We start from the raw sequence: 24,878 nt of genomic DNA, 5'->3' as shown, positions 1-24,878 counted from the left end.
AAAATGATATGACCTTCTTGTTTCAGAGATTGGTTCCTGACCAACGACCAGCGGTGGGCGGTGGACGAAGCCTCGAGGCCCTCCGCCTGCAAGGAGACCGCAGACAAAGTCAAGGACCTGCCGGGCTCCTTTAGGACATTAGCTTTAGATTGATTTACCATCACGAATACCGGATGGTAGTTACTACAATTGCAGTACAAGTACAACCTAAATTAAATACGCAGTTTCATGGTATTCAGATTTAGATAGAGCAAAAAGGGAGAGAAGAAAGATTGGATTGGAGGTTGGATTGCGGGCGTGAGATTAACTCCTTACTACTCATACTTGTCATTTATATTTTAAGTAAAAATGCCTGAAGGATAAAATAAAATTTTAAATACTCTTTGTCTATACTCTGTATCTTTGGGTATTTAAACAAATGTAAACAAAATCTACCCTCAAATAGCTCATTAAGCCAGTTGAGGATAGATGGAAACGAAAATTACATGACCAAATAATATAGGTTAAAGTCAGGTCGTTCAGTGACAGATCTAGGTGGTTTTGTATTTGGTTGGTTAACCAATAAATGTTGTAACTACCCGAAAATGTACAAATTGCTTGTTTACTTTTATTTAAATACCTAAAGATACAGAGTATAATTCTGAATATAACTAAGAATTTTACTATACAGAAATAAGTAAGCATAGAGTTCACTCCATACATCTGTTTTCTTAACAAAACGTTTATTATTTTCGTAGTCGACATCTAGCGTCAAGTAGCAATACTAATAAATCCGCTACTTGACGCTGTGAGCACTCTATGCTTACCTTATTTCTTTATGCTTTAAACAAATTATACATCTTTTAGTTCCCGCAGGATTGTGTCAGCTTACTTATGTCTAAAAAAATTTGTGTAAACCGAAGGTGTCATGTCACAAGTGATACGCTTCTTACGTCGGTACTGACTGTTCATGCTGTGTCTGAAGGGCAGCATGTTTTGTTTTTCTCTATACCTTTGTACGTAAACAGAAGACCATATGCATGTTTACACATTTATTAGTAAAGTAACGTTAGTTAGTGTCTTTTGCGGTCAAACGGTTAAAAACAATTTATGTAGGTAATTATCTAGTTCAGTTAGCCTCGTCAAAATAACTTGGTACAGTAAGAACAAAACCTTTCCTACTATACTTGCCGCAAAACTAAGTGGCGAGTCAGGTCATAATGCCATCTCTTTCACTCTTGGTTGGTCTTAACAAGGGCAAAGGAGATAGCATTATGATCTCAGTCGCCAGTTAGTTTTGCGGCAAGTTTACGTAGAATGTTGGTTGTACGTAATAATGTAAGTTTTTTTTTAGTATTATATTGCTAAATGTGATTGTTTAAGCTTAATTGTTACATTATTTTATTAGGTATAGGGTGAAAATAAAAAATTGTGAATTTATGGTGTCTTTTTATTAAGAAGGTGTAAAAGTCTACACTGCATATACACACATTTATTACCATTGGATCCGTCTATTTGGTGAAAGATGCTTAAAAAATAGATCCTCCTTTATTTTTAGTTGATTATTGGTAGGTACGGTCACGTCTGAAAATATTGATAAGGACGATATAGTGCCAAAAATATGTATACACCTTAATATGGTCGATAAGGTCGTGTATACATATTTTGAGACTATGTAGCGATATTTTCAGATGTGACTATACTCGTTCGCACCCGAAGGATTTTAATCGTTTATTCCATCTATCCTACATTTATGATAAGATCATAACTACGAAATAATAATGTCTTTTGAAGTTAGATATTTTCCAGAGATTATGCATTATTTTACATGTTTTTATCATGACTCAGCGGAAAATGCCTTATTGATTTTATAAAGTTTAAAAATTAAAAAGATCTTGTCGATCGATGTTAAAAAATTTCCCTTTTGACCCCAACAATGCGTGGTTCAAATCTGTCAGGTTTCCTCTCAAGCAGCCATGATACTCGGTTGGTCATTCTCAAATTATATGACTGCTGTCAGACTCAACTCAGTCAAACTTTTCATACATTTAGTATGGTTTGACGGAGTTTAGACGCAGGCACAAATCTGGAGAATGACATTTGAAGTCTTATTTTATTTATAAAATGTATAATATAATGGACACAGTCTGAGGCTAGAATTGATAAGTCGCGACGGCGCCAGGTCACCTGATTGAGGCCAAAAAACTCGTTTGGCCATTCGTTCGGTGTGGCTGACCTCCTATTTACGAAAATACTGTTATGTTTATTTTTAACAGTGGATGTTAGAGCAACAAAGAATAAAATAGCTTTGCTTTTTAATAGGTTTCACCAATAATACTAAGTAAACGGATTATATTAAGTATAATGAATTTAATATGTATTTTTTCCTCAGTCTCTTATTGACACGAACACTGCAGGTTTCGAAACATCGGGATGTATTTTAAATTTAGTAAGCACGATATTATCCGTCGACATAGTTTTATTTCATGAGGACGATTTTGAGAAGGAGGATGATTTGACCAATGATCCCATCGGATTGACCATTTTATTTAGAGATGCCATGAATATTCGGCAACTATTCGGCATTCGACCTATTCGGCCACTTTGCCGAAATTCGGGATTTAGCCGAACGTTGCCTACTATTCGGCCGAATTCCGAATATCTGTTGCACCTACCTAAAAAGAAAAATTATAAAGTAAAAATACCTAACCAAAAACTAGGTACATTTAATATTTAGGATGAATTCTTGGAAATTAATTAAATACGAAGACCCTCTTTTATTACAAAATATTTTATTTTTAAAATGGGTCTGATTTGATTGACTCTAACTACATTAATATCAATAGCAAACGTTGGGCTTTGTTGGCGAGCAGTTTTCATAATAATTATATTATGACTTAAAATATTCGCAAGTCAAGCGCCGGATATTTGGCGCCTCGGCCGATATTCAGTATTCGGCCAAGACTAATATTCGGGGCATCTTTTATAATTTCAATAGTCCCATGAAATATCGTAGTGAAAAAGCACAGGATAGAATATAGACATAGGAAAGCGCACGTATCTTTATTCTATCCTTCACAACAGTTGAAACAACTAAGTAACTACGGTAGTTAATCTAAGTATCTAGTAATTTGCAATACAGATAATTGACCTTTGTTTGCTAAGCGCTGCAATTTTTTTTTCTGAAACAGAAAATTGAATTGCTAGATCTAAATTATGGTAACAATGACGTTTTCCCATAATCATTTTTTTTTATTCTATCTCGGTGGCAAACAAGTCTCCGTAGCCCATGTACGCCTGCAACTCCAGAGGAGTTACATGCGCGTTGCCGACCCTTACCCCCCCCCCCCCCCTCGTTGAGCTCTGGCAACCTTACTCAGCGGCAAGAACACAACACTATGAGTAGGGTCTAGTGTTATTTGGCTGCTGTTTCAAATCAATCAATCAATCAATGTTCTTGTTGGCCCATATATAAGTAGGAATCATATAGTATTAAGAAGTTTGCTCGGTTCTCCATACAAACTTAGTTACGCTACTCTCATTTTAAAACGACTAGCTATCTAGATAGCTCTGAAACTTTGTACTTACAACAAGATAAGGTATATCAATGCCTGTAATTAGTTTATGTAGTTTCAGATACCATAGTTAAAAAAAATACAGCGAAGTTTTCCTTCATTCTCGATAGATCCAACCAGTAGATCCAAGATAGGTCTAGTTTTTTACTGAACTTGTTTATGCTCTATTTCGTTTGTTTTATAAGCTGAAGCTATATAAATGAATAACAGGCATAGATATACCTTATGTCATTGTATGTGCAAAGTTTCATTACAATCCAACACGTAGTTTTTAAATGAGAACGTAACTCCGTTTGTACGAACTACTGCAAAATAAAATAAAGAGATACTTCACTATGAATTAACGAGGCATCTTAATGATTCAGATGATATATTCAGGCACATGGTTTACTGCTGATATTTCCTTAAACTAAATTAAAAATAAATTCACAACCAGTTGAAGAAACCTCAACCTCATCTTTATACGTCAGTTTCATGCATTCGAAACTACGTACCTACATAGGTAATATTTTTAATTAATCTAATACCGTTTAACTAATATATCGGGTGGTCGGTAAGAAGTTATGATAGTCAGCTGGGGCTGGTTGAAGGCTTGGCTGAATGAAACTGATTTTTTGTGTGTTTGAGCCAAAGATACATTGATTGAGTAATATGCGTAAAATCGAAGAGAATTTGAAATAGAGGTGGATTGTCAAAAAAAAAAACTTTATAGCCACAGTCAATTTACTGCCATCTTTCGACACATGATTCTTATTCTTTTACTGATGTGTTTAAAAAAAATATCAAAAAGTGGCGCCATTTAATGATCAAAGGCCAAAAGCAGCATCGTTTCGAGCGATGGCGCCATAACCTTTAGGTTGTGTCTGTGCCCGGTAAGATGGCGCCACTTTTTGATATTTAACAAATTAAACACACTTTATCTCTCTGTTACAATCAATTCTCCTTGGTTTGAACTACCTTCAGTGTACAATTATTGTGCAACTTCTATACCAACTACCTAGTTACCTGAAATTACTTATTTTCAAAAGTCAGATTGTCGATTATTCATCAAAATCTAAAAAAAGCCGAATTTACAACACTGGTGTGAAACAATATGTTAAATTTTGGTTTGATACAGTCAACTTAATAGTACATACCAAGTATGCCTATGTACCTAACGGCCAGAGGCCTGACCATGAAACTCACAAAAACAACAAAACTAACTTTTTTTCAAGGAAGCTCAAAATAAGTAATAATTACAAGTACTACAACACCGAAACACAACTACGAGTAAGTACCAGTTGTTTTTTTATTACATCCTAATAATGATTACAAACCAGACTAATGTAATTAAAAATTTTAAGTAAAAAAATTACTTACATATTCTAACGCGTATCGCATTAACAGTCATAGTTTAAGGACAAGTGAACTAAATCTAGAGTTCATAAATCACTCTATATAACAATAACATTTAAATTTAAATCCCAGGACGCAAAACAGTGTAAGTAATTGTACTTTGACATTGGTATTTTCTCAAAATGTTAACTTTTGGGACGTTATACAATATATTTTTGTCAGTGTTGGCCGAACGTTAATCGCAATTGAGCAATAACCATTACAAATTGAACCGCAAACCGTAACGTACGGTTACAGTTTGCGGTTCAATTTGTAATGGACTTTTGCATTAACATTTCGGCTAACACTGCTTTTTGTCCGTTTTATGTAGGTAATTTGAGTCACTTAACTTCAAACTAGGACAAATCTGTGAGATTTTAGGATTTTGGTGTTAAGAAAAAGTAAGGTAATTTCCTATGCGGATAGATTGGATTTATCCGAGTATGAAGTTAAGCGACTCGTTTAACTTTTCACTGCAGTTGGCCTTTGGACATTATGATGGTATTTCATAATCATGGGAATCTTATGTATCTATATGTAGCTGAGAAACGTCTGAAGCCTAGTCAATAGACAGTGTCTTGAATGATCCAGTCATGGCGCTCTCAATTCCTTTCGGTTTCTTCTTCAGGTCAGCCTTCCAGAGGTTGTCATTCTTGTAATAATCTCTGAAAAAAAAATGTGTTTACTAACTTCATAACATGAATACAGAGAAATATTGGACTTGTCGTAGATATAGGCAGCATCAAAAGTAGTATATGAAACAACGCACCTGGGCTATAACTGCGAAAATCAATGTTCGCAAATTGCGGGCATTTTTTTTGTCATTCTAATTACGCCTTCATTGGAGTAAAAGAGAAAGATCCCCGCAATTTGTGAATTTGCGTTTTCGCGGTAGGCCCTCAGAATTAGAGAATGAAATACTTAAGTACGCTGACCGTATACAAGTATACAAGTTTACATTCTGGGGCCCAATTCGACCATCGAAAACTAACGTATCACTTGGATCTAAAATGGAGATCCATAGATAACCTATTACTCCATACTTGGAGTGCTGGAGTAAGTAAAGACGTAATAACAGGATCAGGTCAGGTTTCTATGACCTAGGTTATTAAAGTTCTAGTTATAAAAAATCGAGTCTATAATCTATATAACTATAGCCAATACGCGTAGAATTTAGTTGTACTACGAGACAATAATGGGAAGTTGTTACGTAACAATTGGTAACAATGACGAGTCTGATTACTATGTATCTTAAGGAAGAAAACGACAACCCACCTTTCACAGTAACTACTGTCGCTTGTCTATGAGTATAGCTCTGTCTATAGGGTTAAAACGGGGTGGGGTGGCTTTTAAATGCAGGGGTGACTTTGAGATTTCAGTTTAAACGCTTCACACAACTTAATTAAGTCGTCCTACCTCCTAGCAACCTACCTAGGAACCTAAGTAGGATACACAAAAGTCATACTACAGTGAATTAATTCATCATCGTAATCATCGTTTCAGCCTCCAGTCCCCACTGCTGAGCATAGGCCTCTCTACGTGTAGGTACGCCACTTATCCTGGCCCTGGGCTAGTCTCACCCGGAAGTGTCCCGTGATTTTCCGAATGTCATCCACATCATTTTAATATTTTGCCTTTTTACCAAGTCTCAAGTTCCTAGCTTAAAAGAAAACTTGTGCCAGATACAAACATTCAAGTCCTTTTTTAACCCCTAAGGGTTGAATTTTAATAACTTTGAAATCACTTTCTTGAATTTTTATATCATGTAGACAGTCATGTTTAATAGTATTTGTATTGGATTCAACCTTGCAACCCCTTTAAACCCTCTTGGGGGATGAATTTTTAAAAACGCTGAATTGTCTTTTCATGTATTCGAATCATCTTGTACAGGTTTTGAGGTTAAAATGATATTCCGTACATAAGTAGTAGGTACCTTTTGTCTTGTATATTCTTGACGAAATCGCAGTGCTGCGCCCGCATGCTGCCCGCCTCGCCGCCGTACTCCGACGGCAGGTATTGCTTGCTGATGCTCTTGTGCAAGCTGCTCTGGTCTGGGTGGAACTTGATCTGAGCATGGAAATAAGTTTTTTTGCAAAAAAATCATTGCTGATACAAGATTTTATCGCTGACTGTACATTTTATTTCAACAGGTAACTAATACAAATTGAGACAATTCTATCAACCCCAAACACAATTAGGTTGCGTTGTTTTATTACAGAGTTTCTATGGTCACCTGTGTTTATCATCAGATCATCAGCTCGTCGGTACCATAATATTGCATTTTCACCTACCTACATATGCATGTATGTTAATTTTTTTCATTTAGCTTGCAAGATTTTACCCGGACATTTGTACCTATACAAATATTGCAGGTTAAATAATAGCTTGTAAAATACAGATACATAAAGAAACTCCATACCATCGGTTTTTCGGTTACTGATAAAGGGACCTGGCTGCGTAGCCAACGTTACAATTGTTAACGCACCGTATTGTAGCGTAGTCATCTCTCTCTATCACTATTCCATATTAGTGCAACTGTGATCGTTGCGTTTCGTTCGCCACGGAGCGTGAACGATAGGCACGTTGGCTACGCGGGCTGGCTACTTAGTACTTAATCCCAAGAATTCTTAGGCACGCCCTTAGCGCCTTAGAGCCCTTGATAATTTTTCTATATATCGGGTAAAATTATTTTACGAAAGAAGAGAAAACTTAGTTACGTTGTTGTTCTTTATAATACCTACTGTCTCTAGTGATAAGTCTCGCGCACTAGGGTGAAAAAGAGTATTAGTTCCATATTATATAACACTTGTGCCCTTTTTGACCTGAGCTGCGCAAGACTTGTACAGTACCCCTATTCACTAGAGCGACAGTATTCTATATTTACGCAGAAAAGCAACTGGCAAACTCCATGTAATATTATGACATTCCGCACGTCATCTTGCTAGGCCACCAGAGGGCCTACCGGAAAAAATCGAAATTCGTCAATTGCGGGCATTTTTCTCTATCACTCTAATTACGTCTTAGTAAGAGTAAAAGAGAAAGATCCCCGCAATTTGCGAATTTCGGTTTTCGCGGTAGGCCATCAGATGGCTTACTGCGAACCACGTTCGACGTTTTGCCCTTCTGTCGTACGTGTAAATTCGAACGTAAGTGTGACAGGGAGGCAACACGTCGAACGTGGTTCGCGGTAGGGCCTCAGAGCCTAAAGCCTAATGCTCTAAACAGATGGATTAGGAATGCAATTGTAAAAAAAAATATTTAAGGTAATGAGAAGAGAAAGGCGTCCAAACAACTTAAAGTAAAACAAAAGACTGCCAAAACATAGCCGAAAATAGAAATATTGATAGGTACCTAAAAATGAATTAAATATGTAGAGGTTATATTGAGTGAGTGCTTTTTCACAAATGCTGAAGTAGAAAAAAACAACTTGTAGTTCTTTAGGCATGAGGTAATTAATTAAATTATTGAATAAGCGCTCCAAATTACGTTAAAGTTTAAGTTAGATGACTTTGAAAGGCAATCCAGGCAATAGCTGGATGACCTAGATGGTTTTGATATGTCCTAACAGTTGTGATTGTGACCTCTAATGTGTACGTGCATTGTTAAAAAAGCAGCAACTGCATTTACACAAGGTCACACTTGCCGACCATGTTTGTTTCCTGTAGTAAATGTCGTGGATTTTGGCTATTGCAATTATTGAATTTCATGAATTTGAAATGATGACGGAACAAAGTATGGGAGTGTCATAGTTTCATAGAGATTTGATTTTTATGATAACAGTTCCACAATTTGTTATTGCAAAGTCCGTGTGCCTGCTGCATTTAAATAGCTTGGTTCGACTTTAATGATCAGAGGGCCAACGCGAAAACCGAAATTCGTAAATTGCGGGGATCTTTCCCTTTTACTCCAATGAAGGCGTAATTAGAGTGACAGAGCAAGAAGCCCGCCATTTGCGAACTTCGATTTTCGCGGTTATAGCCCAGGGGCCACGAAAGTAGAGTCCCTTTCGTTCGAGGTTAAGGCCCGTTTAAGTTAATAAATAATAATTATTTTAAAATATTACTTATCATAAATTGCCGATTTTAATTCAGCTTGCTTGAAAATTTGTTCCAATATGGAGCATTCCACGGGCTGTCCCGAACGGACGCATGTTATTTCCTGTGTTGCGACTTTTTTTCGGCGTTTAAAGCAAAAGATTATTTTTCAATGCACATTTTTTACCATAAGTCCCAGAAAAGGAAACTCTTGTACCTGCAAATCTTTAGAAAATTCACGTTTTCATGGGACAACGGTAGACAATTTCATGGAATGCTCCATGCATATGTTTTTAGCAATCAATTAACCTTTAGGCATGATGTTATGAAGAGGCAACTGTCAAATTTCATAAGAAACAAAGTACCACATAGTCGAGAGTTTAGTATTTACCGGTTTTCGCCATTAAACGAGAACTTCACAATAACTTACAACATCAATGATGTATGCCGGCAGTACGGGCTTGACTAGCGCGAACAGTTTTTCGTAGTACGACGGGTAGTTGATCACGTTCACGGACTTCACTCGGACTGGCATGGCTTCCTGTAATGCAAAATATCAAATACTTCAGCTGACAGTATACATCATTTTGAGTTATTGGAATTTCAACTCTCTGCATAAACAGAGAGTTACAATTTCAATTTCGCATTCACACCTGGATATGGGTTTGATATTACTCTGAGACCAATAAAGAACACAGATGATGACTCTTTCTAAATTCATGGACTCCAACACGATAACTGAAACGTTACCGATAACGGAAGCGTTGGTGGCCTAGTGATAAAAGCGTACAACTTTAAATCCAGAGAGTTTAAAACCCGGCTCATACCAATGAGTTTTTTGGAACTTTGTATGATATATCATTTGATATCTACCAATCGCTATTCGGTGACTTTTAATTAATCGTAAGGAAACCGGACTAATCTTAATAAGGCATAGTTTCCACTCTGGGTTGATATGTCAGATCGCAGTCACTTTAGTAAAAACTAGTTCCTACGAAACCTCAAGAGTTTAGTAGATCCCAAGGGGTTAGTTGCTCAGCGGACCACAGGCTCAGACACGATAAGTTTGCACTTACTCTGCAGGGTAATGCGTACCCACTTACATAGCCTATAGAAGAAGTAAGATAAGGAGGAGTTTTGGCCGAAGGGGGTCAAGTTTCGGCAAGACTCTCTGATACAGCGGGGTTGCGAAATGTATCGTAGCCATACATCATTGTGTTTTTTTATTTATTTAAAGATATATCTATAGGTCAATAGTTGACTGAAAATAAATATTTTAATTTTCATTTCATTTCTTAGGAGAGTCATTCCTGACGGCATGGCATGTAAACTTGTTCCGACTTTATATGTAACATAAAAACACTAACGTTACAAGCTACTCGTATTTGTTTAACAAATAAATAAGTCAACAGAAGAGATGTACATAGATTGTTCATTCAAGGATCTTGTAATGTGGCTTGTGTAATGTGCGCTGAGAATTAAAATTTCATTTTGTAGTCAAAGGATGCGTCCGTGGTTATTTGTATGCACAAGACAAAACTTTGCAACACGCAGAACTGACTATAGTTCTACAATCTAACAGAATACCGCTATGTTTGATAGAACCTAACCTTCACATTTTAATTTCTTCAGAACTAAGTTAGAAATCTAAATATATACACAGATTTTAATACAATAAGGACCTCCATTGGCAATCATTTTGCCAAGGCTTGCTTAACAGGTTACTACGGTCCTCCTAAGAATTGTTTTTTTACGAAACGAAACTAGTTTTTATGAAAGCGACAGCTGTTTAACATTCTAACCCAGAGTAAAAACTAGGACTCACTATAATGAGTCCAGTTTCCTCACCTAAAAACGACTGGTATGGTTTGAAAGTTGTGATAACATTTATCAACGCTCATAAAGCCAATAATAACCACATCAAAGTAAGGGTTTCGCACCGAACGAAGAGATAATATGCTGAAAACTTGATTCCAGTTTTTTACGCGTCCTAAAAATGCCTTAAAAGGCACAGAAAATCTCGCTACGCATCGTAAGTTATTCAAGGTCTGGTCAAAGAAATTGGTTTCATTCCCTTATGCTTGGTCTAATATGCACTTGGCCGGTCTTTTGTCTTAAGATGTCTGAGCTATAAAGACCAACTATTTATACCTAAAATTATTAAACTATAAGTAGTTACGTGTAGATATACGAACTTACCAGTAAAAAAAGTAGAAAATCCCTAAAGAACATTATATTACATTTGGGCAGCATTCTCAGACTATAGTCCTTAATGTCCATGATGATGATGTGTCCCTCGGGATAGTTCTCCAGGTCATTGATCCAGAAGTCGGCCTGCAGTGAGAACGCCTTGATGAGGTCGTAAAACACGAACCGCTCCAGCGTCGGGTCGTCCAACTGGTGGATGAGGATCTCCTGGTCGCCCGCCATGAATGTTGCCACGGTCCTAGAAAGGTTATGTAGCATGTATAGTTGATATTCAAGTATTTACGGGATCAGATCGACAATCGTTAACTAATCTTATCCTATGGAATCAATAGATCCATAGGACCATTGTGAGGAGCGGACTTCTGGCTGAACGGTGTGGTATTTCGGCGATTCCGTGAGAATCTACCGAATCCTACATGTGACGGTACAAAAACTGTTGTCTTGCCAAAACTATTTTTAGTTATAATTATTGTAAGAATGTATTTTTATAAGGTACGTATTTGGTCAGTGTTGCCTGACAATTTTTTTGATAGGACATTATCCTTGCAGTTTCGTCTGAGACAGTTTGTCTCACTAGCGAATCATACTTATAGATTCACAATCTCAGAGAATTCATAAAGCCTTCGTACTCGTTATTTTAATATTATAATTTCTAACAAGCTTATTCGTTTGACAGGCAGTTGAAACCCGTAATGTGTGTACCGTGGCATATGAACCACGTGATTACCGTGATTATTTTGTCTATATATAAATAAGTTAGGAACAGACAGAACACCGGAAAAGCGAGGTTTAAATCCTACGTACACGTGTCAGAGATAATGAGGCTAGGTTATAAACAGTAACTTTTCATAATAACACCACGGTTGAAAGGCCATGTAAACTCATCACTGTAGGGCACGTAATGACTCAAATTACATTAAGTATGCGATCCATTACACTGTTGTTAAAATAAGACGATTGTTTTTTACGCGCACTTGGTTGCAAATAAGTTTCCTTTCCATAATCGTGTTTGGAAATGTGACGTGATTGTGTATTCAGTCATTATATACTTACATCATCATATACTTAACTACTTGATGGTCTGGGAAATAGTCTTAATAAGGGAACAAACTAAATCCTTATAGGATCACTTTGTTGCCGTCTGTCTGTCCGTTCGTCTGTCAAGACTCTTTATCTCAGGAACTTGTGGAGGAAAATATACTACTTAGGTCTACAGTCCCTTGAACCTGTAAAAAATTCAAACTTCTAAGTTAACGTAAAAAAACCGGACAAGTGCGAGTCGGACTCGCCTACCGAGGGTTCCGTACTTTTTAGTATTTGTTGCAATAGCGGCAACAGAAATACATCATCTGTGAAAATTTCAACTGTCTAACTATCACGGTTTATGAGATACAGCCTGGTGACAGACGGACAGACAGACAGACGGACGGACAGCGGAATCTTAGTAATAGGGTCCCGTTTTTCCCTTTGGGTATAGAACCCTAAAAAAGATATGGTTATTTATGCCGCCAAAAACGTTTATTAAACGTATACATCTCTAAGTAATTATAATATTTCATTAAATTAGGTAATATTGGCAATTGTATTTTATTATTGGCGCTGATTTATTTTCATTGCTTGTATGTACAGTTGCAGTCTACTGCAGAAAAAACGTCCCCCTCCCCCCCCTTGGATACAAAATTGTATGAAAATGTGCTAAGCTAATAGTGTAATAGTATTGCTGGCTGTACAATGCAACTTGACATGTAAACATGTTTAAATTTCAACAGGTTTCCAAAAAGGGTGGAGGTTCTTATGAATATTAATTCTTAAGAATATCAAAAATTTGTTTATTTAACTTACTTATGGTTATACTGTAGGTACTTACTTCAAGGTTTGGATACGATAACGGACTTGAACTTTATTTAGGCATTGATTATTTGAAGTTTTGGAACCTCTTTATTGTTTCCGTCAAGGAGGCCAATTAGAACGTACATTTTGATGTGGTTTATGAGTATATGAGTTTCATAAAGTATAATGTTTGGTTTGGTTGTAATCAGTGTTGGCCGAACGTAAATTAGAATTGAAAATATTGAAAATTAACCATTACAAATTGAACCGTAACCTTCAATCGTACATTACGCTTTAAATTGTAATGGATTTTAATTATTTTCAATTCTTATTAACGTTCGGCCAACAATTGTTGTAAGTGATTTCTATGTATACTTATTCTGATTATTTGCGAAGTTCACTTCCAATTCGCACATCTCTCCGACGTGCGCGCGGGATGTCGCATAACGTTGTCTCGCTCAAACTTCGGAGCAACATGCGAATCGGCTCATGATCCTGGGGTCCGCTGGGCAACTAATCCCGAGAATTGGCGTAGGCACAAGTACTGTCATCTGACCTTCCAAGCCAGAGGGTAAACTAAGCTTTATTGGGATTAGTCCGGTTTCCTCACAATGTTTTCCTTCACCGAAAAGCGACTGGTAAATATCAAATGATATTTCGTACATAAGTTCCGAAAAACTCATTGGTACGAGCCGTATATAGACGAGAGTGTATATTTGCCATAACGAATGCCTTCTTGAGCTTACTATGGGGCTTAGTCAATTTGTGTAAGAATGTCCAATATTTTTATTTTATATTTAGACCATGATATCTGATCTTAGATAAACAATCTCAACACAGGCAACGCACACGGCACTGTTTGTAAAAGAAACATTGTGTACATGTTAACAATTATCGTATACTTGCGATAAATACTTTTTATTACATACAACCTGCTAATACTGACATTGCAGGCATTTGACATGGTGTTGTTTAACCTATTTCTTAACGGTGACATGTTCAGATGGCAACTGCAGCGGCATTACTGTAGCGGCATTATCGCTACGGCCTTACGCGAGCACCGTTATTCGGCCGGATTCGGAATTTAAGATACGTCAATCATTTGTTAAAGATACACTATGGATAGAGTGTCAAAAGAGACGATAGTTCAAACAATAACGTATATTTAGGAAGTTTTGACGTGTCTTAGAGTTCGAATCGGACCGACTATCATGCATTTTCTTAGCTGCATTACTGCTGATTACTTGATTAGAACATTATGCTTATTAGAATGATAATAAAGGAAATCACCAGGACAGTTAAATAAAAAAAGGTAGGTACCATGAATGCCGTATTGCAAGTATTGCGACAAATTTTGCAGTTCGGCAGCCACGCCACTTGACCGAGGATCTACTGAGAATTTCATTACCTATGGCTCTAGTCTCTACCGCTCGAATATGCAAGAGTGATAGAGAGGTAGATAACGATTTTTTTTTCGGTGCGCGAGTAAAACGAACTCGCACTTGATCGGTTTTTCTATTCAAATGAGGACAAACGCGATAATGTAAGCTCAGATGGCGCTGCAATTGTTATTTGTGCCTGAGTCTAAACTCCGTAAAACCAAACTAAAAGCATGCATGTTTGACGGAGTTGAGTGTGACCGCACCCGCAGTCATATTTTTAGAGAATCACCCGCAAATAACTGGACGTAAGTGGGAAAGAGCAGCTCTAACCTAGTACGAATAAAGAATAAACCTATCGTGGTGCGTAGGATAATTATCTAAGTACATGATGTGACAATCGTAACAAGATTCCGACGTTTTTCATCCTATTTGCATACATTTAACCTGGCTTTATGCAAATGTTTCCATAGCACGCTGTCGTCATTAAAGCAAAGAATTAAAAAAATGAACTAGGAAACTCATTATTCTTATCTATTGCATGATCTCATGGTGATTAAATATTGGATTAACGATCATTATACAAATCCTATTGCTTACTTATAAAAAATACATAAAAAATATATTGTAAATTATAACATTGATAATATCTTCTCATTATTATCTTCTTAGTCTTAGGAAGACAACCTAAAGTAATTAACATAAATAAAACTTTATAATTCATGTAAAATAAGTATTAATACAATTTATAAATCTGTTCCTAGAATAAACAACGACTACGAGGAAAGAACACGTTTTCCATACTTGCTTAATAAGTTTGACTTAAGTCATCTGAAGTGAAAATAAAAAATTAAATTCAAAACTTTGTAAAAAAAAACCGGCCAAGAGCATGTCGGGCCACGCTCAGTGTAGGGCTCTGTCATATTATGTATGTGGGTATGCAGCGGATTTGCATTTGTGAGGTCTACCTGTCTCTAAAAATATACAGTCAGTCATTGCTCGATCTCGTTGTTTTATTGAAGTGTTCCCTATACTTTTACATGGCGCAGCCGGTTAAAGTGATAAAAAGTGCATAATTTAAAAAGCAGAAGACAAGAAAGTGAAGATAGTAAGAAAATTCGGAAAGAAAAAAACAAGATGGAATCGGTTCTTACTCCCCCTTTGCCGTTTAAGTTTGAGGAAAATGTAACCAATATGGCGTTTGGCAGTTTGTGTGAATCTTGGGAGAAGTGGAAGAATGGTTTTCAAATATACGTTAAGGCATGCGAACTTAATAAGAAAACAGAAGAAATACAAATGAACATTTTTTTACACGTCGTAGGGGAACAGTGCCGTGAGATAATAGAACAAAGTACGACGAAATGTACAACATTAGCGGCTTTAATAGGTCAAGTCGATAATCATTTTAAAGCGAAAAAAAATGTAACGGTCGAGCGTCATCGGTTTTTTACTCGTCAACAAGGTGAACACGAGTCCATAGACCAATACGTCTTTGAGTTGAGAAAGTTGGCTCAGTCGTGCGAGTTTGGTAACTTAAACGACGGATTAATAAAGGATAGACTCGTATGTGGAATCGTGAGCGCAGCGATTAGAGAGCGACTGTTACGCGAAGACGACCTAACGCTAAATAAAGCGTTAGAAATATGTCGGGCTGCTATAGTGTCGAAAATGTATTCGGAGGACATTAAACGCGAGTGTACTAGTGAGACAAAAGGTAACGAAGTGTGTGCGGTAGCTAACAAAGAAGTGTACGAGTTGAATCGGTCAGGTGCGAAAGTCGAAGCAAAATCGAGTCGTGGTATGAGTTCCGGACGAGGATGGCGCGGGCGCGGATGGGCGCATGGCGCGGGGCGCAGTGGCGCGCCGGGCGCGGCAGGCCCGGCCGGCGCTCAGCACCGCGCGCCGTACGCATATCGCGGAGGGCGGTGCGGTCAGTGCGGCGGCGTGCACAAAAAGTACGATTGTCCGGCGTATGGCAGGAGCTGCATGAAATGTTCCAGACCAAATCATTTTGCCAGGATGTGCAGGGTGTACATGGTGGAAGAGTCTGAGGACCAGGTAAATAATATTAAAAACCGATGTTGTGACTGTTGTGAGGAGTGGAACACGGAATTAAAAATAAATAATGTACCTGTGTGTTTTAAATTAGATACGGGAGCAGAGGTTAACATACTCCCTAAACGTTATCTGACAAAATTAGGTATTTCGAGTAAGGATTTGTCAAAAACAAATACAAGACTTACTGAATACTCTGGTGCTGGTCTTAATGTCATAGGAAAGATTTTCTTGCGAGTCAGATACAAAAATAATTTATATGTATTAGAGTTTAAAATTGTTGATTTAAATTCCGCGCCGATACTGGGACGGTATGCGTGTAAAGAGTTAAATTTGGTCAGGCGAGTTATGTCTGTGGAGCAGTCTAATGATAATGATCCGGATTTTATAAAGAAATTCAGTGATGTTTTTCATGGCATAGGTTGTCTTCCTGGCGAGTATAAAATTCAATTAAAATCAGATGCGGTACCGGTAATTCATGCACCGAGGAAATTACCATTTGCGATAAAGGATGCGGTCAAAAATAAGTTGTTAGAGATGGAAGCTCAGGGTATAATTGCTAAAGTTGAGGGTCCTTCGGACTGGGTTAGTAGTATAACGGTAGTTAAAAAATCTAACGGAGATTTGCGTATTTGTTTGGATCCTAAAGAGCTAAATAATGCTATAAAGCGAGAACACTTTCGGCTTCCCACCATCGATGAGATTGTGTCAAATTTGTCAGGCGCGCGGTACTTTAGTACCCTTGACGCGAGCTCAGGTTTCTGGCAGGTGCGGCTAGACGAGACTAGTAGGTATTGTACATTTAATACGCCGTTTGGAAGGTATAAGTTTTTAAGAATGCCATATGGAATCTGTTCTGCGTCTGAAGTGTTTCACAAAAAGATATATGAAAATTTTGATGATATTGAAGGGGTATGTATGTACATAGATGATTTATTGGTGTATGGCCGTACCAAGGAGGAGCATGATCAGCGGTTGAAAAATGTGTTGGAGAGGTGTGTGAAAGTGAACCTTAAACTTAATAGAAATAAATGTCGGTTTGGTTTGGAAGAGATAAAGTACTTAGGACATCGCATAACAAAGGACGGTCTGAGCCCGGATGACTCGCACATAACAGCAATAAAAAATATGCCTACACCTACAAATAGGAAGGATATTGAACGATTTTTAGGGCTTATTACGTACGTAGGAACGTTCATACCAAATTTATCAGATAAGACTCAACCATTAAGAGAGTTATTAAAAAAGGAAGTTGAATGGCATTGGGATGAGTCGCAGAGTAAATGTTTTAGTGATCTAAAAGAATGCTTGATGAAGAGACCAGTGTTACAGTATTATAGCATGAATCAGCCTATAACTATCTCAGTAGATGCGAGTAAAAGTGGCCTTGGCTGTTGTCTGATGCAAAATAACCTACCCGTATGCTATGCTTCCAAGTCGTTAACTAAAACGGAGCAACGTTACGCACAGATTGAAAAGGAGTTGTATGCTTGTTTGTTTGCATGTGAGCGATTTTATCCGTACATATATGGAAGATCGGATATTACGATCGAGACCGATCACAAACCATTAATTAGTATAATAAAAAAGCCTATAGTAGACTCGCCATCTCGCCTACAAAGAATGTTATTACGGTTGCAGCGTTATACTTTTAAATTGGTATATAAGCCGGGTAAACATCTGTATATAGCGGATACGCTGTCGCGCGCATACGAGCCGAGCGCGAGCGTCGAGCATGCTGGCCGCGAGGCGCTGCACGACGAGGTGTGTGCTGTGGAGCGAGCGCTGGCCGGGGTCGCCAACGACCACTTCACCGACCACCAGTTTGTCGCGCTACAAAAACAAACTGACACCGACGACGAACTGGTGCAGTTAAGAAAATGTATTTTAAAAGGGTGGCCCGATGATAGGAAAGATTTAGTAGACGTATTAAGGCCTTATTGGACTTATAGGGATGAGATAACTGTGGCACAAGGGTTAGTTTGGAAAGGTGATAGGATAGTTATACCCAGGTCCCTAAGAAAGGATATGTTAACAAAACTACATATAGGGCACATGGGCAAGGAAAAATGTAAATTACGAGCGAGAGAAATAATGTTTTGGCCGTGCATCACTAATGACATAGATAATTTAATAAATAATTGTAATATCTGTCTGTCGCATAGGAAACATAATCAAAAGGAAGAATTGATTCCACATGAAATTCCAGATGAACCGTGGGTGAAGATAGGTGTGGATTTGTTTCAGATACATGGGGTCGACTATTTACTGTTAGTCGACTATTATAGCAAGTTTATAGAAATTACAAAGTTATTGTCAACAACGTCAGATTACGTAATATCATCTCTTAAGGATATCTTTTGTCGCCAAGGGATACCTAGTGTAGTGATGTCAGATGGGGGACCACAGTTCACGTCTTTGAGTTTCAAAAAGTTTGCTGATGAATGGCAATTCACACATAAAATGTCGTCTCCAAGATATGCACAGTCTAACGGTCAGATAGAACGGACAGTTCAAACTGTGAAAAATATTATAATTAAAACAAGTGAAAATCGCACTGATTACAGGTTAGGCCTTCTAGAATATTTAAATACGCCTTTATCTTATGATTTAGCATCGCCAGCTCAACTACTTCAAAGTAGAAAGATGAGAAGTATAATTCCAATGTGTCCAGAGCTTCTAAAACCAAAAATTCAAAATTATGTAAAAGACAAGTTACTTAATAAAAAGCACATACAGAAAAAATATTACGATCGTAACGCGAAAAACTTGCCTACTTTATCAGTAGCGGATAAAGTTAAAGTATTATTGGATCCAAATAAAAAAGGTTGGTCATCTGGAACAATATCAAAAGTTATAGGCCCACGCAGCTATAAAATTAAGTTACTTAATGGTAATGAAATAATAAGAAATCGTAGGCATATTATAAGAGACTCGCCGCACAGAAATGACGCGCCTGATTTGGACCTACTCTTTGATTTAGATGACGTAATGCCGTCCCCGTCATCAAGCGCCACCCCGCGCTTTGTAAACAACACTGTACCAAATAATGGTAATAATATTGTTACTCGTTCCGGCAGGATAGTGAGGGCTCCAGATAGATGGGGTGACTGGATCTAACAACACATGTCAGTGCTCCACAGAGGATGGAAACGCATCCTACATATCTTATATGTACTAAAATAATCAAAATAGAATACCTATACTATGTTATTATTATAAATACAACAAATTATGCATGAACGACATTTTAGTCATATGTGATAGTCTATAACTTATAACTAAAACTTAATTACCATGTAGTACACAAAACCTGCAATTGTATTTTATATGTACATATTAATAATTTATTATGAAGTACGCAAGTCAAATTTGAGGTCATAGCAATGTAAACCTTGTTTATTGCCAACTTGGTCGAGTTTTGAATAATCTGTTGTGTAAAAACAAAAATTAATCCTTAATATGCGAAGTTCATTATTGTATATTTTAAATACCTAGTGACACACTTATTGTGTTATCAATGCAGTTAATATTGAATGAGATTTATTGTATTTTGTCGCTATACACCTGTCAGTCTATTGGAAGTGAGGTAGTACTTACTAGGGAAAATGTATTCTTTATTATAATATCATTAAAATAAAATCAAGTTTGTAACCCAATGTGCCATTATTGTTGTGCAATTACCTACTATTATTATTAGTTATAGACACTGTAAAATAATTAAATTTATTTCAGAAGTCTTTAATGTATTGAATTGAAATTTAAAATGTAAAAAAAAAATATATATATATATATATGCATGCTGAATGCGACTAAATTTTTTTTTGTTTTGTTTTGAAAAGGGAAGATGTCATATTATGTATGTGGGTATGCAGCGGATTTGCATTTGTGAGGTCTACCTGTCTCTAAAAATATACAGTCAGTCATTGCTCGATCTCGTTGTTTTATTGAAGTGTTCCCTATACTTTTACAGGCTCCGTAGTTACTTCCGTCACAATAAGCTAAACTGGAGCTTAAAGTATAGTAAATTGTTAACCAAGGGATGAAACGGTACCTTTCATAGGCAAATTTGCATAATCAGTACCTCATTACAGTAAGTAAGTCTTTTTACTATGAAGGGGAAACTTTTTGCGATAACTCAAAATAGCTAAACTGATCATGCCCGCTATAGTTTTCATTTAATGTATTTCTTAAGCTCTACTTCCACGATTTTTTTTCATATTTTTTGGACCTATGGTTCAATAGTTAGAGGGGGGACACATTTTTTTTTTCTTTCGGAGCGATTATCTCCGAATATATTCACTTTATCAAAAAATGTTTGGTGAAGACCCCTATTAGTTTTGAAAGACCTTTCCAACGATACCCCACACTGTAGGTTGGAAGCAAAAATAATAAATTCGCCCCTAATTTACGTGTAGGGGAGGTACCTTAAAAAAAAATATATTTTAGATTTTATTGTACGACTTTGTCGGCTTTATTGATTTATATATCCATGCCAAATTTCAGCTTTCTAGCACTAACGACCACGGAGCAAAGCCTCGGACAGACAGACAGACAGACAGACGGACATGGCGAAACTATAAGGGTTCCTAGTTGACTACGGAACCCTAAAAATACTTCCATAAGTATATTGCAGTAACTACTATAAATTATATACTTACTAATGGCCCCTGTTCGAGCCAGCCGACCGACGGGTAGCTACGGAACTGTACATTGAGCATGGCCCGACATTCTCTTGGTTTACTTGATTTTCAAAGTATAATTTAACTTTGGGTATTTTTGTGATTTTACGTAAGAAAGATCAAAACTAGCTCCCATTCCCTTGTAAGAAAAATATAATATTGTTTATTGTTAGAATGACTTGAGTTAATGTCAGATGTCGGATATTTACAGTTGCAATAAGATAAATGCAAGAGGTTTACAAATATAGTTACGAGAATAATGAAAGCACTGCTCTAAATCAATCTGATCTGACGACTTTCTTTACTACACGAACTATTGTATGAGAAAAATAATGAATAGTGAATAAATTGTTCACTTTACGCCCATGTGACTGTAGCGAAACGGCCAAGCCATATATTTTGAGTAAGGGGTAGAGTTTGTGAAGGTAGGGCTTGTAGAGTTAGACTTGGAAGCTTGGCTCTACAAGAGATCTGATAACTCTTTGACAGTTCGAGCTTTATGGTTTCGTCCTGGCAACATTTTACATGGAAATGTTTTTGGTAGGATAATGTTTACTTCAAAAATGAGTCACATTTTTTATTAAGATTACACACTATTAGAATAACACTTGAGTCAATATTTAGTTAATTACTAGTACTGACTGCCCAGTACGTTTTTGTCTCCGAAAACCGGACTATGATTATAACGCAAAACAATGTACAATGTAATAAACACGTGACGTTTTCGATTTTAGGTATTCAAGACCCTCACTAGGTACTTCAAAATCTTGGGAGTACATTGACTGTCATCGTCGTGTTTAAGAGACATCGCAAAGTTTCAATGTCCCATCCCATCCCATGACTGGTGCCCCATCTACATTTGTGTAAAGTATTAATAAATTATTGTATAATCTAATATTATTTTCGTGACGAAATTAGTGTTATAGGTACAATAATTTGTTGTAAAATAAAAATATAGCTGGGTTAACTTTCATCATAAACACTCGGAAGTCTGCTGGGATCCCAAAATCATATAAATGTAAAATCATATTTATATAGCGATGTTTGCCACGGCCGCGACCGTGTTAATGCCAAGGCCGGCGTGCAAAGTGGCCGTGTATTGCCATCGCTCATCAAATGCAGGCGAGATGACCGCTCTTGTGAACTAAAGTACCTGTGACATGGACATCTATCCCTCTCTCTCTCTCTCTTAGATATTTGAGCAACATGACGAAATTATGAGTTCTTCAGCGCGTCTTCCATGTTAGAAAACTGTCTCGCTGCTTTACAGGGTGCTCGGGAGTGGAAACAGCATTTTTAAGCATGATAGAAATAAGTTTGATTGCCCTTTTCTTGATTGATTCATTTTGATTGACTAGGTAGGCTCTCAGAGGTGCAGTGTCCTTCAGGTTTACACTTTTTTAACAAACCATAGAAATAACGTAATGTTTTCATTACTTTTGCTTCCATGATATTTTAGACAAATCAGAATATGACATTTTAATTTTATAAATTTCATGCTTTATGTAAACTAAAGTAAATACGCTGAAATTTGGATTTAGTTTTATCGAGGAAAATTCACCAATCTTGTTTCAGCTTTCCCAAAGAAATGAACTGGTTCTTAAACTTAAACTGGTTTTGCTTAAAATATCCGTTCCATAAAAATTCTCTAATTCTAATTAAACAAATTGTTATTGTTTTGAACTGGATTTGATATGACCTTGACGATCGTCTTGGCGATTGAAGCGCATCTCACGTGCGACTTCCACGCGTTAAATAGGGCGAGCGATCTTCAAGGTCGTATCAAAAAATATCAAAACTGGAACAAGTTCTCAAATATTAACCGGACTCTTAGTTCCTTAAACCGAACAATTCACCCTCGAAGCGCAACGCACTCACGCGCAAGTAATTATACCACAAGTTTGCTATTGACAACGCTTCGCGATATAAACCAGTAAAGCGTGAACTTTTATTATGTATTACAGACAGAGTTATTACTGACTTTACAATCAACTTATACCAAACTTAAACTTGTGAATATGAATAAAATGTGCGACGTGGATCACTTGGCTAATATTTAAGGATCTATTTATAAGCTGAATTATGATGTAATATTTAGTAAATACTTCGTGCGTTTACTTCTTCGTAGTAATTTTTAGCTTTATGTTAAGTGTTATTACTTATTTAGTATCCGTATGAAATTGGATTTCTTGGGCTCAGTTTCAGCCGAAACCATAACCGTAACTTTAACAGGTGTGTAAATAATTAAAAAAGTCGGTGGTTTTTTTGTAGGCATTTTACACGCATATAATTCGTGTAAATGGTATAAAAACCACCAAGTGCGTTTAATTTAATTTTTTTGTACATTATAATAAAAAAGCGTTGGTGGCCTGGAGCGTACGACTTTCAATCCGGAGGTCGCGGGTTCAAACCCCGGCTGGTATCAGTTGTACTAATGAGTTTTTCGGAACTAAGGTATGTATTCGTAATACCTATATCATTTGATATTTACCAGTCGCTTTTCAATGAAGGAAAACATCATAAAGAAAGCGGACTTATCCCAATAAAGTCTAATTACCCTCCGGGTTAAAAAGGTCAGATGGCAGTTGCTTTTGTAAAAACTATTGCCTACACGAATTCTTGGGATTAGTTGCCAAGCGGACCCTAGGCTCATTAGAGCCGTGGCAAAAAGCCGGGATAACGCGAGGAAGATGAATCGTTCCCTCAAGCATGATATTGCCGATATTTTTAAGCAATTTTTCATATTAAAAAAAAATTTAAGTGCATTTTAGATCTTTGTTCGTGCTTTTTTTTTCTATCGATAAAAAGTCATAACCTACTCAGCTAAGCTATGCTAAGATTGCTAATTAAATTTATGGCAGCCGTATTGTGATCCATAAAACCGCTACGACTTTCGCCGTTTTCTGAACGAACGTTCTGTAGTTTTATAAATACATTGTTTTACATATATAAACATATCTCTTTTGAAAAAACTATTAGAGAAGGACTGAATATACTTTTGACGCGTTGTTTCATCTGCTAGCGATTATCACGCAAAATACGCGCCTGTGTCGCCGAGTTGCGGAAAATCACCCGAACTACAATTCATCCGCTAACGTACCTACTTACCTGACATCTTTGCTAATTGTCGTTATCACGCCTATATGTACTATATATCATACACCAACTGTTCGTCAGAGGCCTGCCGCTAATTATGTATTTTCATATTTGAATACCAATTATAGCTTATAGCTTCTGTTTGTCCCAGCGGATGATGACTGGTAGCTAGAAAATATCTCAAAGCATTATTAAGTCCGCCATTTATAGATTCTCGTATTGGATAAATTAGAATGTTCTGCGTTAAGAGATATTAAAATAACTTTTAACGATAAAATATGTAAGCAGACTTCACAAAACAATATGTAATTGTAGGTAATTCTTTTTACCTCACCAGCTGGTAAAGGCCTTCTTGATTGTTCAAAATTGTGAGAAAGTTGCATTTTATCCACATATGTGGCAAAGTTATCAAATGCAGATTTTGAATGATAAATATTTAATAACATCCATTTTAAATTTATTTGGTTTGATTTTGTTTGATATTTTACGGTAAGTATTTTCCTTGCGTTAGTATGGTGAACTTTTTTGTGTTTCTTTTGGTGGCAAAATTTGTTTAATCCTCATGCCTTGAAACCCTCGCAACGCTCAGGAATCTTTCGCTTTTGGATATCAATAGGCACGAGAGGTTAAACAACAATTTTGCGCCCTTGTAAAATAAATCACTAT

The 24,878-nt window shown here is 36.9% G+C and overlaps 3 protein-coding genes across 3 annotated transcripts in view; 2 read left to right on the top strand and 1 right to left on the bottom strand.

Moving 5' to 3' along the window:
* Nucleotides 1-1,419, top strand: part of LOC133527006 (alpha-tocopherol transfer protein-like) — a 30,647-nt gene extending 29,228 nt beyond the window's left edge. The window contains exon 7 of the mRNA XM_061863892.1: nucleotides 27-1,419. Within this exon, the coding sequence (XP_061719876.1) occupies nucleotides 27-153 (127 nt within the window). The 3' untranslated portion in view covers nucleotides 154-1,419. The remainder of the gene's footprint in view (nucleotides 1-26) is intronic.
* The window catches only part of LOC133527008 (alpha-tocopherol transfer protein-like), a 31,912-nt gene continuing 8,442 nt past the window's right edge, over nucleotides 1,409-24,878 (bottom strand). Inside the window, exons 4-7 of the mRNA XM_061863893.1 lie at nucleotides 11,162-11,408; nucleotides 9,393-9,503; nucleotides 6,862-6,995; nucleotides 1,409-5,593 (exon numbers count right to left, since the gene is read on the bottom strand). Of these exons, the coding sequence (XP_061719877.1) occupies nucleotides 5,488-5,593; nucleotides 6,862-6,995; nucleotides 9,393-9,503; nucleotides 11,162-11,408 (598 nt within the window). The 3' untranslated portion in view covers nucleotides 1,409-5,487. The remainder of the gene's footprint in view (nucleotides 5,594-6,861; nucleotides 6,996-9,392; nucleotides 9,504-11,161; nucleotides 11,409-24,878) is intronic.
* LOC133527005 (uncharacterized) lies at nucleotides 15,303-19,745 on the top strand. The gene is made up of 2 exons (XM_061863891.1): nucleotides 15,303-16,437; nucleotides 19,515-19,745. Exons 1-2 carry the CDS (start codon nucleotides 15,517-15,519, stop codon nucleotides 19,533-19,535), a joined length of 942 nt encoding a protein of 313 aa, XP_061719875.1. The 5' UTR covers nucleotides 15,303-15,516; the 3' UTR covers nucleotides 19,536-19,745.

Source organism: Cydia pomonella, chromosome 17 (assembly GCF_033807575.1).
Source record: "Cydia pomonella isolate Wapato2018A chromosome 17, ilCydPomo1, whole genome shotgun sequence".
In the NCBI taxonomy this organism is placed as follows: Eukaryota; Metazoa; Arthropoda; class Insecta; order Lepidoptera; family Tortricidae; genus Cydia; species Cydia pomonella.
Note: the sequence above shows the minus strand (reverse complement) of the source record. Positions and strands in the feature narration are given on the sequence as shown.